The sequence below is a fragment of the Mycteria americana genome, chromosome 1 (assembly GCF_035582795.1).
Source record: "Mycteria americana isolate JAX WOST 10 ecotype Jacksonville Zoo and Gardens chromosome 1, USCA_MyAme_1.0, whole genome shotgun sequence".
NCBI lineage: Eukaryota > Metazoa > Chordata > Aves > Ciconiiformes > Ciconiidae > Mycteria > Mycteria americana.
Window position 1 is genome coordinate 95,635,794 of NC_134365.1, and position 17,524 is coordinate 95,653,317.

A 17,524-nucleotide genomic window follows, 5' to 3' on the forward strand; every position below is an offset into this window, starting at 1 on the left:
CAGAATTTTAGGAAGTTTCAGGGAAATCTTTCCAGAAAGTTTTTTTTGTGTAATAGGAGAAATACCCATTCAATGTGAGTATAGTTCCTTGTCTGCTGGTCCATCCTATTCCCACTAATTTTCATAGAAACAGCTTGATTCTTAAGATCAGTGCTTGACTGCAGGTTTTGCCTGTGACAGCACAGTTTTACAAAATATAGAATACAGATATCAAGATGGATCCTTTTGGCTCTGATTCAGCTTTTACTGAGGTTTGTGCAGTCTTTTTATTGCTTCATTGGGAGTTGATCCAGGTCCTTTGATTCTTTTTCTCTCTGGTCTGATTTCAGAGTCACTGAGTCACTGAGAAAATCGAAGGAGCAGCAGACACGAAGCTGCCCACTTAAAACGTAGCAATACTCTTCATGACTCCTACACTTGTAAATATGTGGGCAACAGGCTGTGAGCCTGTGTCAAATGTGTCATGCATGTTGAAGTTCCTGTTAGCATGTATAAGCCTCATAGAGACCAGATTGCTAATAGCATGTAAAGATGAACTTTCTGGATACCTCAGGGCTTTTCTAATTTTAAGAAGTATTTTGATACTGTTTCACGTGAAGTTTTCTTGAGTAGGAAGCTGAAAGGGTTATGATACGTTGCACGCTGATAACTAGTTTAAGCACAGGTGGTTGTTTTCAATCAATTACAGATCACAGAGATTACAGCTCAAAAGCATGAAGTGACAAACTGGCAGAAAAATACTAACTTCAGGCTTACAGATGGGACAGAATTATCTGTATAATGGAAAAAAGAAAGTCATGCGAAAGGTAGGATCTTAGTAAAAATATGTTGCTCATATAATAGTGAGGGGAATCATCTAAACTGCCCTTCCCTTAGACTGTGATAAGTCTGAGAGTGCATATGACCAGCAGAAAAAAAATTCCGTAGCTCCTGATTCCCTGTATTCTCCATTGTAAGAGAAACTCTAGGATGAAATTTCTACTCAAAACTAGAGGAAGAGGACAGAAGTACTGACCTGAGAATAGTAAAATAGTGTGGCAGTCAGGAGGCATCTTGAAGCTGGGAAAACCAAATCCAGATGTATGTTCTGCATGGTTCAGACCAGAGGGATAAAATTGTTTCTCCACCTTCCCATGCAAGTTCCTTAGTCCCTGAGCTGCTGTTCTACCACTGTTGCTTCTCATGAAAACCTTTGGAAGATCCACTTTTGTTTTACTGCAGAACAGAAGCCCTTTGGAAGTCTAAAAGGTTTACAGGACAAGAGATCATTTCCTGTCCAGCTTGCTAAGCATTCTGCTTTCTGATTATGAGCTTCCTTGGCAGCTGTGTTCCAGACAAACCGTTTCCCTCTGCAGCAGAGTTTTTTGTGAGCACAGTTCTTTCATAAATGCTTGGATTTAGCTTCTAGAACTTAGTCCCATGCTAGCTAAGAATGACTGCTTCCCCCATCATTTTCAGAAATAAGTACAAAATTTAATTTTTTTAAATTCAGCTGTACTTCAATAAATGTTTCTCATGTGCACAGAGCCATTCTGCTGTATATTCACACATACTAATATAAACAAAAAAGCATAAGCTTAGCAAAACCTACACATGCATCCAAATGTTTTTCTGTGCAGCTCATAAAAGGAGGAGGAAAGAAAAATATTATTCTTTCCAAATTCAGAGTAGGTGAACTCTTGACATCACTGATTTCAGTGGCCCTAGATTTTACCATGGAAAGGGGCTGTAAAAGTTGAGCTCAACACAGCTACTCTAAAACTATCAGTATGTAAATATGAAGTGCACAGTCACTGCTGGGTTTTTTAATGCTGGTAGTTTTTCCACTGATGTGAAAAGTTATGAAAAATTATTTCTCTCCCATTAGGTATTGCTTGGTTAATTGCGTAGTCATGAGAGCAGAGTCTATGTGTGATTTTAATGAGGGTACAATACAGAAATGAATAGAAACTAAAGCTTTAAAGCAAGAATTTTCTGAGTTATAACGTATTTATAGATTCACGTGATTTGTTATTGCTCGAGCTGTTCACAGTGATGTGATTTCACTAGTGACTAACGTGTTTCAGCCATTTCCTGGGGGAATGAGGTGCAAGGGCTCTCTGGTCAACGGTTATGAAATCTTCCCCTTTCAGGACTCGGTGTTGGTCCAGAGCAGTGTGGTTCATTGAAAACGATACCACCTGACAGGTCATTGCTGGTCTCTAATCACTCTGCTCTGGACAATTATTTTTTCTCTGAGTTTCCTTTGTTGGAAGGCTGAACAGAAGCCAAGGATGAAACTTAGCATGTCTCCCATAGTACTTTCTCATCTTTGAGACTCCTTCCCACATTGCAGTTTAGGGCACACTAGTGAAAGGGTATGTAAGAAAGTTGTTTGCTGTACCAGTTCTGTTGATTGAGCAGTAAATTGATTGAAAGTAAATGTTCAGGAAAGATAATTTCAGGGCTGTGAAGACTTAAAATTTTATTGCAGTCCTTACAATATGTGATGGGAAGTGGACAGGTTTTTGTGTTTGGTTTTTGCCTTCAAAATCCTACTCCTGCATTAAATAAGTAAGTAAAAGTTCTCATTTAAAAAGATGTATTATGAGCTTAATATGTACTACTTTTTAAAACTTATGATTTTAAATTGGTTAGTGTTTTTGATGACTTGGAATGGCAGTTTTACAGTGATGCCTGGCAAGGGCTCAGCAGAATATGTTCATGTTACTCCATGTCATGATTGTATCCAGGATTGTCTTATATCTGTTTTAAGACTATTTGCAGTAGTAAATTCTGTAGTAGTAAGACTATCTGCAGTAGTAAAATTGCAGTCCTACTGTGTTTTACATTACACTTGTTTGGCAGAGTCTTCAGTTTGCTTTTAATATTGAATTTCTTTACTTTGCAGTGCATGCCTCTCAAACAATCTACCTGTTCACAAACATAATCTGTTTCCAATTATTTTTACAGTGTTTCCCATAAGCTCTTAAATTTTCTTCTGATATTGTTCTCTGCATTTAGAAATATTTATTGTGGTAATTTTATGTCCATAAAGCAGAAGAAATTTTAGTTATGGCCCAGGAGAAGCTTTACAGACTTTGTTTTGGTTGTTTTAGAAAACTGTTAGCTCTCCATACTTTCCAGATACAAAATAATAATCGATTCAAATTTTCCTGCTTACTGATAACATTACTGGGCATTTGGGGGTTAGCTCTGCAGTGTTTTTCAAGTCTAAGTAGCATTTATTACCTTGCCTTTGCTTACAATGCTAAAAGAAAATAATACAGTATGGTCATTTCTGCTATTCAGCTGAATAAGAAGCAGTGGCCAGCAGAGCTTGCTGAATAACAAATATGAATAGCTCGGACATTGAGTAGGATCTTATAAAATTAATTTCAGATGGATCTTAAAACCAACTTCATGTTAAAAGAAAAAAAGCAGACCAATTCCTCACCAGATAAGACACACAATGTGTAGTTTCTCACTGTAAACATAAAGGTGCCAATGACTGATACTGGTGACTAAGTGAAAAATCTAATGGTGTTTTCTTTGCTTCTTCAGATAAATACATTGCTTCCCCGAGACATGTAAGCATTTGGAAATTTTGAAAGTTTTGCTTAAATGAAAATTAGTAGCTTCTATGGCAACTGCTACCTAGAAAATATATTTGAAAGTGATGCTATAGTATGAAATAAGTAGCATGAAGTAATGCAATTATATATGTCTTCATGTAATGAGGAGGCATTGATTAAGGATGATGCATTGTTTTTAATTTCATACATCACTAATCAACTTCTGGAGGTAGTACTATAGAAACAGGACTGTTTTTCTTTTTAGACAGCCTCTTTGGTAGAGAACTGCTTCTCTATAACATCCATCCTTGACAAGATGATGGTCAAATTAATTGATCAAATGTTTTGTCTTGTCTTCCAGCAGTATGAGTGTATTTAAGATCAAGGTTGAAATCAGTCATTTATTATTGTCTGCCAAGCCTTATTATTGCTTATTGCCAACGACATGCCTATATAGAAAAACTAAAGTGTGAGTTTTGACATAAGAAAGAGTTTGTTCTGGCTTACATATCTCCAGAACAATGGCAGTAGCAATGAAGACACAAGCATGTCTAGCTTAAGTAAGAGCCAGAAACCAGGCTAAGTCCCTAGGGAGTTTCGGTGGTGGATGCTGCACCTAAAATATGAGTTTAAGTATTGTCAAAGGCTGCAGTGTGTAGTGTAGAGATAGCACAGAAGTTAAAGTAGCTCATGTAAATAAGGCTTTCAGTGCTGTACAGACTTCTACAGTTAGACATGAAAGCTTTGCATCCTTCACAGAGCACTGTGCTGCCCCCACTGCGTAAGTCTTTCTGTCATATAATCGTATCTTCATTTTGCAGTGTAGGGATACCGTAAGGGCTGACAGGAGGGTGGGGCACTTGCCATGATAGTAACTGAACAGGTACAAGTATTCATCACATTGAAAAATTCTGAAATTATTCTTCATTATCTCATTCTTTCCTTCTGCTGCTGCTTGCGTTAGGACTTCAACCTGCAAAAGCACTTAGTTGTAAGTCAGTTTTAAGATGAAGATGCTGAAAGAAAAAATGCACTGACAACAAAAGCAAGATCACTGTTGTTGTTTTGGGTTTTTTTGGTTTGGTTTGGTTTAGGGTTTTTTTTTTAAATGCCTATATGTCTATAGGCTTGCACTCACTCAGAAAATGATTATGATGCTTTTCCTGCTGGTGTTCCAGAATAGTCATGGAAGCCCACGGGAACTCTTTCTGTCCTGTTGCTTATTGAGCAGTCTTTGAAACAACTGAAATGTTACTGTTTTCTAAAATCTGAAGGACTAAAAAGTCCTGCATAGCTTCAACTTGAAATCCCAGTGATACCTAAATGTTTAAGATTAAGAAGAGTACAGATAACATCTAAAGAGTGGATGCCTGGGACAAGACCATGCTTACCCTCAAGAGTAGCAACCAGATTTAGAGGAGGTGTGGAAAATAAAAATTCAGAGCTCCATCTAACAGCTATCAAATAACTGATATTGCAGTGCCAATAGGTAACAAACAAGTACCACTAAGAGGTGTTAGAACTGCACGTCCACACGCATTGCATCGCCTTTGTGCTTACTTTCCTGTAGGGGGTTATCCTCTGAAGGATGAGGAGTGGAGAGAAGCTACTACGCATGTAGCTACACTTTTAGAATTATTGCAGTCTAGCTTTCTTGTCACATTCCTTAGGGGCAGAAAATGAGTTGTAATGAGATTGGGCTATTTATGCTTTATGTAATTTTCAGGAAGTTAAGTAGTGAATCAAACTAATGTTGTCCTTAACTTGAATATGTTTATCTCATCATTAACAGGAGTTCAGATATGACTGCTCAGGAAGAGGAAAGTGTTTTCTAGTAGGATGTGTAGAAAGTGTGTTAAGATTCCGTAATTTAGTTGTGAGCAAACACGTTCTTTTTAACAAATGAAAGTAAATAAAATACTTTCACAAAGTTAAGAAGTCTAACAACAACTTCTGCAACAGTCCACATTTCATGACTGATGAAATCAGAATAAGTTTTGAGGTTGCCTGGAAAACTGCCATGCTGTTTCCATCATACTTAAAAGATGATAGCTAACAAGTGAAAAGATGTCACCAGCTGTGGTAAGCAGAAGATGATATGCAGAGGGTGCAAGTGCATTTACTAGTTATTTTTTTTACTCTTCTGATAACAAATGCAAGGAAGTTTTTGTTTGTGTGTTTTTATGTATAAAACACATAAGCTTTCTTTAATAGCCCTTTTCTCCCTTTTCTTTTTCCAGAGTCAAGATGACAGATTTGCTTTCACTGCTGAATGGTATGACCCAAATGCTTCACTCTTTCGGCGTTATGAACTTCTGTATTATCCAAAAGACGGATCAGTTGAAATGGTAAGAATAAAAGAAAAAAGTCTATTGTTATAAGTGTAATATCCAATTAAACAGTTTGTAAAATGGCAGGCCACTGCTTATGCCTATTAATTTTCCAGGTAAGGAAAATGTAATTTAAGACATATCTTGCTCTGTTTCTAAAACTAAAAGAAAAGCAAAAATACAAGTTCACAGTGAAGCATGTGGAAGAGCTTCCACGTTTATGGGTTTTTTTTTTTCTTAAAGCTTGCTTTGGCGTGGAGAGATTCATTTTCACAAATCTGTTTTCATTCAATTTCTGCTTGGGTTTCAGAACTGAAACCCAGCAACACTGACCTACTGCTTGAGAAACAAAAATTGAAGCTGATTCCAAACAGGGGAATAAGCTTCAACAGGAATTCCAGAAGTCTCTGAAGAGTAAAATGTGAAAGAGTCTTTATCAAAGTACAGGAAATGGTAAATTGCTCTTAATTTGGTTTTAATGAAAGGCAGAATGTTTCAGACAGGATCAAAACTTTTCCATCAGTGGTGCTTGCACAGACCTTTTTGACTTGTGGTTCATACAACTAATCCCCATTGTTTATTGATAGCAGGTTAAAACAAGCATTTTGCAATAGCAGGCATATATATAAAAATGTAATATGTACTGTAAAGATAATCATACCAATGCTTTGTGCTTCCTTTTAGGAATGAGTGAATGGTTTGGACTAGTCTTTTCCGTTTTTTAATGAAGACCTAAGGGTCTGAGAATAGCCTAGATTTGGATATTCACACTTAGTAATTTCGTTATCAAATTTTAGTTTTCCTGCTATAAATACCAAATGCAGAAATCAGAAAGCTAGTGGAATCTGCCTTTTCTTACCCAAACTACTGCTCACTGAAACCATGGTACTCACCTGTGTGAGGAGATGCACTTTGCACTTTTTACTGATAGTCACTTTAAACAAAATCTATTATGATGTTGTCCCTTTTAAGTTCGTTCTTTGTATGATGTCTGTGTGTGCACAGTTGTCAAAATGTGGGGATTTTTATTTTTTATTTCCCAGAGACAGTTTAGCTAATCAGTCAGGAGCTGTAATAATCTTCCTACACAACCATGTGTGGGCTGGCAAAATTGTTGTTCATTTCACCTAGACATCTCAAAACCAAGAGCTTTCAAGGTGTTCTTGAGCTTCTTAATGCATTCAGCATCAAATATCTACGGCTTGGTAGACTTTTGCATTTTGCTAGTGTGCTCTTAGGTTAAGATGGTATGGTGTGTACACAGTCATGAGTGTATGTGGACTGTGTGTGATCAGGACAGGAGTTAAAAAAGCAAAAATGCATGTAACACCTCTCTAGAAAGAATATCTCAAAATCACTTTTGGGGGTGAGTTTGTGGACAGAGATTAAATTTAGAATTCTCTTCTGGATTTTTTTTTTTTTTAATTTCTGCAGAATTTGGTGATTCTTTCTTTATTACTGCCTAATTCTTCTGCATCTTTTGGTATCTTCCTGAGCAGATGACAGCCTGCTCCTACCTCTAATGTATCTGAGGAGAAGGGAGGTAGTGGATATGAGCCAGCTTCTCCCTGCTTATGAGAAAGATGTTTCAACCCCTTTCCCACCTCCCTGACAATAGCTCTCCTTTATCACACACCTCAGCTGAGGGTGGAACAGAGCTGTTGAAGGCTTGTGTTATGTGAAGTCCTCAGCTTTCCTTTTTTTTCCTCAGTCCTTTATGTCTTGGTTCCTGTGAAGAAAAATGACAGTGGGAATACTGAGACAAGTTTTCAGCTTGCTTTGCAGCTGGGGAAGACAGCATAGGCTTTTGTCCAAGGACAGCAAGCAGCTCTTATGACCAAACTGGATCTCTTGACAAAAAGATGCCCTATTCTCTGAATTTTCCATAGTTAATAACTCTCATGGGGAATTCTTAAAGACGGAACAATTTTTCTTTCTACAGGAGATTTCCTAAAAAGAGAGAAGAAATCTTTTAAAAGGACAGATTCTTAGCAGAGAACTATTTTGTTTTGGGCAATTTACTTCTACATGTACGTGGGCAGGAAGAGAACATTCCAAACAGTCTTACATTTCTTCTGCTGTGGCTTACCGTTTGCTTTATAAAAAGGTCTCTTAAACAGATCCAAAATTCCACTCTAAAGAAGAATTATTTAACACAGGTAGATGCCTCCTCCCCACCTTTATTTTCTGCTTGAGAAGAGGGAAGCAGCTTGGGGTCCCTTTCTAGCAATTGTTAGTGAAATAACCAAGGAAATGTTCAGATTTTTAGTCAAGATATTGAAGAATTTGAATATGGTCAAGACAGTTAATAGGCTTCCTGGCAAAGTCCGGGAAAAAACAACTAGCTGAATTCAAGTGATTTTTTTTTTTCCCCAGCATGTTGTCTTTTCATTCCCTACCACACTTGAATAGAGGACACTTAGTAGGAGCATGTATGAGGGGCTAAAGACATTTCAGCAGGGAAGGATTCTTCCTTATAATCCTGCCTCAGCAGAAGGAAGTAACAAAATAATTCATATTCTCTGATCTGAACAGTTTTGGCTATTCTGGAAAAACTTACAATTCTTCTAGCCTTCTAACAGGAGAGAAATGTATTCACGCATTTCAGAACATGGAGGAGTATGTAATTTTGCTTTTAATTTTTTTTTCCTCCAAAATTTGTGGGAATGATGTTCTTTCTTTTAATGCCATTCTAGTCTATATAGCATTGCAATGGAGCACGGTACATGTAATTCAAGACAGAGAAGGGGAAGTTTGGCCTGAGGAAGACAAAAGTCTTCCTCTCATAGGATACCACTTCCCCAGGAAACTGAAGGCATCCATAATAACTACATGCAGTGAAGAAACTGTTCAGCAGGTTGCCTTTTGTGCTTTGCTAGCCCACCCAGAAAACTACACATTAATGTCTTGCTTCTTGCTTGGAATGATGACATACAGCTGAATTGTCTTGACAGGCTTTTGAGCTTGCAGCTCTAGGCAGTGAGAACGTCTCAACCTAGTGTTGCAATCATCCATCCATCCCTAAATCTGGGTCTTATGCAGTCAGATAAAGCATAGTATCACTGGAATGATACCCTGAAGAGAAGACCTGCCACAGTGTGTATCTTGATCATTCCCGGTGCAGGCCATTGGTCTGTGAAACAGCATAGATCTGCTAGGGGGAACTCTTAGTGAGACTGGGCAGAAGTATCCACTAGTCATCTGAACCATTTATCACAGCTTGAATTAGCACAAGCAAATGATAAAATAAAAAATTCAAAGATAGCTGTCAGCCTGAGACAATTTAAATGTAATAAATTTGTAATTGTGGTTTAGTCTTCTAAGCTTTCCTGATACACCTGTAAGTTCAAAGGCTTAGGAATTAAATCAATTTAATGATCAGATTCAATCCCATGATACTATGGAAATTTCTGAAGGTAGAGTAAAAATTACGTTGAGTTTGCCCGCAGCTTAAATCTCTTGCTATGATAGATTTTAATCTTCTTTCCTCTGCAGTATGATGTGAAGAACCGTCGCACCTTTCTGAAGCGCACCAAGTATGAGAGCTTACACCTTGAGGATTTATTTGTGGGCAACAAAATTACTGTTTTTTCCCGTCATCTATCCTTAGTGGACTATGGGGATCAATATACAGCCCGCAAGCTGGGGAGCCGCAAAGAGAGGTAAAAAAGCATGTTTTTTGAAATCTTCCTTTGTGGTTGGGGTTTCAAAGTAGTTGGTCTTTGCTGGAAGTGAGAAGTTTTCTGTACTATGGGGACAGGAGGAGATAGCTACGAGTTTGCGTGCAGTTTGAAGTGATCTGGCATACTGATAGTTGGAGAGAAGCAAAGTGGCCCCTGCTTGTGGGCAAACCCATGACTGCCACTGTCACCTGATAAGTCTGTAAGGCCAACTCCTCCATGGCATCAACTTCTGCCTTCTCTAGGTCTCTTGGGAGAGAAGAGCGGGAGGAGGAAAATAGGGGGTCCTATTCAGCTTTGTTACTCCTCCGGGGCAGGCAGCAGTAGGATTCTTGTGATTTGTGGATTCTCTTGGGACAGCATTGATATGGTAACCCTGATGTGTGCTGGGCTCGAAAGGCCTGGATCTTGCGAAACTAGCACTTGTCTCTCTGGGATCTGTGCAGAAGCCCAGTGCCTTACCAATCAGATCTACTCTGTGTTAGTAGTAGTAACTGAAAACAGTAGGAACAGGAGTGAAAGAGGCCCATTCCCATTCTCCGTTGTTTTTCCCACTATGGAGGATTTTTGCTGAGAATTTTTTCAGCATCTCCTAAACTCTGTGTGCATGAGGACAGGAAGTATAGAGTGAGAATGTCAATAAAACCTATAGGCTTGTTTGTTAAGACGAATTTGGTTTATAATGGATGAAGATAAGACTCATCATCTCTTTTTGATTGAAACACTTTGAAAAAGACTTTAAGAGCCCATCCAAGAACAAAAATATCAGGAGAGACTTAATAAAATGACAATAAGATCAGTTTACAAGGAATTGAAATCTGGTTTGACTGCAGTGCAGATAATCTCTGAATTTGCAAAATAATAAATTTTGATAATTTGCTCCAGCTTTTTTTGAAGAGAACACAGAATATTTTCTTAGGTATGATGTTCCAGTGAGCCCTATTCACCTACTTTCTTGCTCCCTCCCACTAACTGGGCTTATTTTGAACTCTTTTTGGAGAGTTGTACGTAACCAGACATATGGGAAGAGTTGCAAGTTTTAACACACATCTTTGTCTTAACCTCACGAAAACATTGCCATGGAAATGACTGCCATAATATCTTTCCAGAAGAAGTTCTGGTAATTTTTCTCCAAGCTGGGGTTGGGTGTGGTGAAAGAGTAGCAAAGGAGGTGGAGAACACCAGAGGATGGCTTCTGTATATGTGGCTGCTCTCTCTGTTCCTCAGTGGAGCCTTGGGTAGATTACATCTGTCTTGTTTATGGTTTTTATATCAATGTAACTTTTTGTAGTTGTGTGTTTCCTGCTCTGCTAAACAAGCATAAGCCCTGGTGCTGATGCAGTTATACCAAGAAAAGGCAGCTTGTGTTAAAATGACATTTTCTTCTTGTAAGGGAAGTTGCCATCTGCACAGCAACCCTATAGTTGTGTCAATGAAGTGGTCCTGGGAGGGGGTGAGTTTTTGTACTGCTCTACAAAAGGAGGGAAGGGAATTTATGACATGTCAGCTGTTTGGAAAACATTTTAGGAATGTCGGCTGAAAGATAACATAGATATGCAAGTGGTGTTACATATTCAGAATAGCCCAAAGGAATATAGTGAAAGGTGTCTTAGACAAGGGATCCTCAAAATCCAGTTTCTTCTGGGTAAGCTTTCACTGGGTAAGCAGGGTCATATTAAAAGAGTCCTTGGGCAAAACAGTTGCATATGAGGTATTTGTCTTTTTGGCCAGTTTCTAGCAGTTTTTGTGGCAGTTGTTAGTTAAATAGATATAGTAAGATTTCTGCAATATGTGATAATTCCTAAAATAATCTGTAGTTGGAATTCTATTAAGAATTTTAAGGATATTGTATGAGGCAGAATGTTTCCCCGCCTTTTTCTTGCCTTTGTGCTGTACAGGACTATTAGCAGCTTAGTTCGACTTTGGAAATACATTCTTTGGTCACTGAGTATGTATGCAGACAGGCTCAGCAAAGGCCTTTCAGGGAGACTGAGGAATGTATATTAAAATATCTTGAATGTTTTGAATTAGGGACCTTTGTTTTTGTCAGTAAAGCAAGTGAATGTGACTCTAGGTACATGAGGTACAAAATAGATGTGTAAAAAGAGGCTTTTTTGCACTCTTTTGCACAGGCCCCTTCTAGAATTTGGGTAAAATTATTAAGACAGTTCTATGGAGTTTCAGTTTCTACACCTACGTTTCTTAAGTCTTGGGTCAATTTTTAAATACAGCCATATTTGAGTGTTCTTCTTCCCTGCTCCCCTTCCAGTGTATCATAAGGAAACTGTCACAAACAGTGACTAAAATGGGTAAGTAAGCATGTGCTTGCTTAGAGTGTACCACATAAGGAATCAGTGGCATGTGATAGAGATTTCTGTTTCTGTGGTCTTTCACTTGTGATCCTGGGTGGTTGTAACCTGAGGTAAACGTTTGTCTGGCTAGTGTGTCCTATCTAAGTAGACTATACTTAGAGTCAGTTAATATCACTGGTTTTGAAAATGGTGTTAGAAAGCTTGTGACTCAACCAGAAATACTTGAATTCTTTTTGGATTGGGATATGTTGTTCTTGCGCTTCTAGTCATTGACATAATCAGTGTTTCTTCCCCTACAAGACATCAGCTACTGCACATGCAACAGTCCTATTATTAGGAATAAGTAGACCTCAAAAGCATAGCCACAGCATGCTTTGTGCACCGTTCCTTTGATCAGTTCCCATCTTCTGTTGTTTCAGTACTCATTGCAGTACTGTCGTACAGTCCCTCTGAAAATGTAAGCAAATGAGCTTAATTTTCATTCTTTCTCCTTTGTTCCTAGACATAAAACTGTTTCAAACTGTACTTTGCAGACTGCATCATGTCAAACCACAAGAAGCATATTCCTAATTAAAACTAAAAATGGGGCACATGAATCAAAATCCAATCTCAGAAAGAGTCTTTAGCATCCTGAATTATACTTTTCTTATCCTGCATACCTCTGAGAAGCTCACACTGAAATGTTAAAGTTTGTATGTCAGTGTTGGAGAAAAGATGTTAAAAGAGTTTGCTCATTGCAGTTTGTATTAATGTCTTCTAGGCAAATTGCTTCATAATGCAATATTTCATTACATATTGGTAGGAATTACAGTTTTACTAGAAAGCTTGAAATTAGAAAAGTAAGGGTTGATTTATTTTTAGCATTAGCAGTCTGTCTCAAATAGCCTGTGTAATAGCATAGACTCAAAAAAGTATTCCTCAAGGAAATGCAAACAGCACTGGCGATCTCGTTCCAGTGGTTTAATCCTTACTGTTCATGGTAAACGACAGAGTTGAGAACCTCTTATGCCAGGATGCAGGTCATGCATTGTGTGACCGGGTGGGTACATGTCATCGGTCAAGCACGCAGCTGCTCCCCCTCATGTGCCTCAATGCACGTGGCACACCCTGTCATATGATAAATAATATCACAAAATGAGGTGGAGCTGTGAAATCCTTGGGGAAGAGGGGAACAGGCTATGGGCCGTAGGCTGCATGAGTATGCTGGCAAGCTCTGCTGAATGTTGGCCAGAGGTCAGCCTTTCCTGATCTGAAGATAGGGCTAAGCCAACTTTAGTTTGCACTGCAAAGGACTGAAGCATAGGCTTGGTTAACTACTCTCCTGCAGTTTCTGGCTACACCCTTAGTCCATCAGTCTTTTTGTGTCATATTTCCCAATGGGTCTGGGCCTAAGCTGGCCCATGTATATGAGCTTCGTGATGCTTGAGGAAATCTCTGTTTGTTTCTGAGCTCTGAAGGTCATCTATGTCTCTCCCTTAATTTCAGATGAAATTCAGATGAAATCAATGTCACATACATTCAAATCTTCCTCTTTACATTTCCTGGTACTAACACCTCCCTTCCTTTAGATTTTCAGTGAAACAGATAGGCCCTCTTGTTCCCAAAGCATCTGTCAATCTGGGGTCACTTAAGGTTCAAAGGAAATGTAGTGGAAGTTCATCCATCTCCTGTAACCTCAGCATATTTGCCCCGGCTAGAATATATTGCTGCTGACTTAAAGGCTGCTTTCCATGCTATGCTGGTATATAAAATGAGAAATTTGCAATTATTTGCCTTTCATTTAGGGAGGTACTGCAATAAAAAATTCTATCTTGGGTAGCCTTCATTATTGGAAACAGTGTAGAAGATGGAAAGAGCTCTTTAGGATTGTCAGAGACGTGGAGTTTCTGAGATACAGGGTTGAATAAATCTGTTGATTTGTAAGCTGAGCACATTTGAAGCTGACTCACCACAAGATGAATGCAAATAGAAAATGCCATTTTACAGACCTTCTTTTTGTGCTTGTTATTTTTGATTAATAATATGTTTAGTGCTGATGGTGTACTTGATGCTATGCAAAGCGCACTAATAAAACAGTCCTGGCCTAGAGGATATACAGTATAAAAAGATAATTATTGCGAAGACAGGATGTACTTGGAAACAAAGATGTGGGGGAGAGTGTAGAGATTTTTGGATTGGTCTCACTTAGAATATAGCTGTCAGTCCGGGTAAGAGACGTAATACCTCCTCTGCCAACCTTTTATTGTGTCTATTAACAGTGTCAGCTATTTGGCATGCAATTTGTATACCATGAGGTGTTTGTACTGTACCAAGCACAACAGAACCTTCTTCTCACTGAGGTCTCCAAATATTTTAAAAGTAAGAATAAAACAATCATTTCACTTGGAGTTTTATGGAAGAGGCACATCTTTAAATAGTATTTTTAAATAGGGTATTTTAACAGCTTCATTTTTATGTATATAATGGTTAACGTTAGGAAAAAATGGAGCTGAGCAAGCACAGAGAGACATTAACAAATCAGTTGTGTTCTAACCCAGAGCCGTGAGTGAGGAGCTATAGAGATATACACTAGCTAAGGAAGAAGTGGTCAAAGTGTTTGCTCTGAGAGTGAAGGGAGAAGCCAGTAAATAATGACTGCTGGTGGAACACTGTGGGCTGACTTGGGTTAGAAAGCCAAGGAAATTGTAATGCGCAAAGCTCTTTCTTATCAGAATAATGCCTTGCGCAGGCATTCAAGAACAGCGTGGAAATTGATGAGACGCTGGGACTAGGATGTTTGACTGTGGCAGAATTTCTCTCTTTGATGTGATGTTTTTTTGTCTGAATATAAACTCACCATGCACACCAAATGCTCTGAGGAAAGTAGTGTTGGCTGTATCTCTCTACTTTTTTTTTTCTTTTTCTCCCACCCAGAACACTGGCTTTGGTTAAACCTGATGCAATGCCCAAGATTGGAGAATTAATTGATATAATTATTAATGCAGGACTTACAATAACGAAGGCCAAAATGATGGTGCTTTCAAGGTAAGGAATTTTTAAGGTTAGCTCTATTGTATCTAAATATTATTTTTGCAGTTAAGAACATTCTCTGAAGCTATCCTGTGTTGTTCCACACATCAAATCCATTCCAGTGAGTAATAGAGGGAAGACTCATCAGTTTCATAATCATGTAGGTTTCTGAAAGCATGTAGAGAATTAAGCTAAGTATTAAAAAGTTCTGTGCAAATGAGTATGGGTGATTAAATATGTAACGTCTCTCTATGAATCCAAGGTGACTAATGTAGCTTTAGCAATTCAGCAGTGTCTACTACTGACATGTCTGTATGTCCTCCCCTCATGGCTTCCTGATACAAACAATATTGCTGATTATAACAGCGTTGTCTTTAAAGTAGGTGGTTTGTTCACTCTCAGTAAATCTGTTGTCTTAATTTGTGCTCTCAGAACCCAAACTTGTTTGCTTTTTAATGACTGGAAGTCCCAGGCAAAGCAAGTGATGTTCTGATGTTGTTGCAGGTTGGACAGATTTTACTCGTGCATCTTCCTAATCCCCCCCAACCTTCACTGTTCTCCACTTATCACATTGAGCCACAAGGTTTAAAAAAAGGCATGCTGCGGAGGAAAGAAAACATAATTAATTTACCCTAGAAGACTTCCTCAAAGTTACTGCACTGTTTCTCCATTGCTGCTTTGCCAAACCTGCTTATATACAATGTGTCTTTGAATAGAAAAGCTATATGTCTTACATAATACCATTTTAATGTGTTCTTATGGTTTCTGTGTGAGGTCAGGAACAATTTTCCCTTACCTCAAAACCTTTTTGGCTTTCTGAAATACTGATAAAACAACTATATGACTTCCTCCTCTTTCTGCATTCACCTGCTACAATGTTTGATGATACTGGTCCCAGATCCTCTCTCAAACAACTCCAGTTTGTGAGTTTCAGGTTTCTAATGCTGATTTACAATTCATAATGTCTTTCAAGCCAGCTTTATTTGGCTTGCTGTCCTGCAGTCTGAGAGATTTGATTCTGGAGTGTTGTGTTGGGTGGTTCAGTGTCTGTCTGAGAACTTGAAGAGCTGTTGAGCCAAGTCACGTGCTTTAGAGTTGACTCACACTGAAGGGAAGAAACTTTGAGACTTGAACTTTTATTGCCTGTTGCTATATAAAAATTTCTGCTTGTCTTGTATAATTGAAAATAATTATTAATAAGCACAAGATTGGGCTGTGATACTGGAAATATTTAAAATAATTTTTTGAGTATTTGTGGTTTCTCTGCATACTATATACTTTGTTTCTTGGGACTGTGCTATTATAAAATGATAGAACTGTGGCTTTGCCAAAGTCTCCTACCCTTAGATCTCTGCAAGCATGCTTGTTCAAACCAGCATCATCATCTACTGCTTTCTTTAAAGGGATTATTACTGAAACTTGTCTGGCAATCACTGTTAAGTAGACTCATGCCTTCTGTAAAAATTGTAGCCAAGATGTGAAAGTGAAGGCAGGCACCTGCTTTGATAGGTCAGCTTTCTAGTATCTTCATTTAATCATATGTCCATTCAGTCTATTATTCCCAGATGAATACTGTTTTCCATTCTTTAAAAGCAGAGAACTAATGAGAGAGATGAAATGAAGAAGGAATTAAGTTATACAGCACAACTGCAGTTTTATATTTATTGCAATAGGAATTCTTAACTGAGTAGTAGAACTCAATTTGTTTCAGAAATATATCCCTCAAATATTTCTTTGCCTTCAGAAATGATAATACTTAATCTGTTTTCATACCTTTTTCATATTTGCTTTCCAAAATTATTTGATGAATTAGTTTCAGAAGAGGATTTTCGGGTGAAATAGTGAATTGTAAGCAAAAACTTTAGGCTATTTGCAGAGTGTAGGTTTGAAGCTTGAGATTGCAAGAGTTCCTGTGACTAGCATAATTTTTAAATCATGTTACTGCCTTAGTTATGAAATGGAAGGAAAGCACATTAGCTGTATGGTCGATGAACATTTTTTTAATTTTGAATGGCTCATACTTACACTGAACTGAAAGCAGCAAACCAGGAATTATTCAGTTCCAATGAGCAGGTGGTCATTTTGATAAAAAAGCTGGAGAAAGCTGTGACTGTTCAAATATTTGTCAAGGTTAGGAAAATTAAATTCTTAGGTTCTTCTTGAGGTTATTTCTTTCCTCTGGCAATATTGGGCTTAAGTCTGGACTGCAAATGGGAGAGAGATGTAAAAAGTTCCGTTGCAGATGACAGAACCACGCCTTTGTTCATATTTGGAATCTGTTATTTGAAAAACATGCAGGTAATTTCTTTCAGTAAAGAGAGCAAAATCACAGAGACCAGAAAAAGTCAGAAGATAGTTTGTGGTTTTCGGGGGGTGGGGGAGTGGTGTTTAGTGTTTTTATATATATATATATGTGTGTGTGTGTGTCTATATCTATACATCTATATCTATGTCTTTTTACTCTTCCAGAAAAGAAGCAGCTGATTTCTACGTAGACCATCAATCAAAACCTTTTTATAAGTAGGTATATCAATTTCAGCTTGACATGTATCAAACTCATTTATTGAATCCACAGGATTCATTTACCCTGTTTGGTACTGCAGGACCATGGGAAAATCAGAACTTGTCTTAGTTGAGTG

The 17,524-nt window shown here is 38.1% G+C and overlaps 1 protein-coding gene across 4 annotated transcripts in view; it reads left to right on the plus strand.

Annotated features, from left to right (window-relative positions):
- The window catches only part of NME7 (NME/NM23 family member 7), a 94,015-nt gene that overhangs the window by 13,345 nt on the left and 63,146 nt on the right, over window positions 1-17,524 (plus strand). For 3 of the 4 annotated variants that reach the window (XM_075513466.1, XM_075513474.1, XM_075513483.1), the window contains 4 exons: window positions 5,795-5,902; window positions 9,380-9,546; window positions 14,790-14,900; window positions 17,355-17,405. In XM_075513466.1, coding sequence (XP_075369581.1) covers window positions 5,795-5,902; window positions 9,380-9,546; window positions 14,790-14,900; window positions 17,355-17,405 — 437 coding nt within the window. The remainder of the gene's footprint in view (window positions 1-5,794; window positions 5,903-9,379; window positions 9,547-14,789; window positions 14,901-17,354; window positions 17,406-17,524) is intronic. The other variant, XM_075513494.1, reaches the window with a different exon arrangement.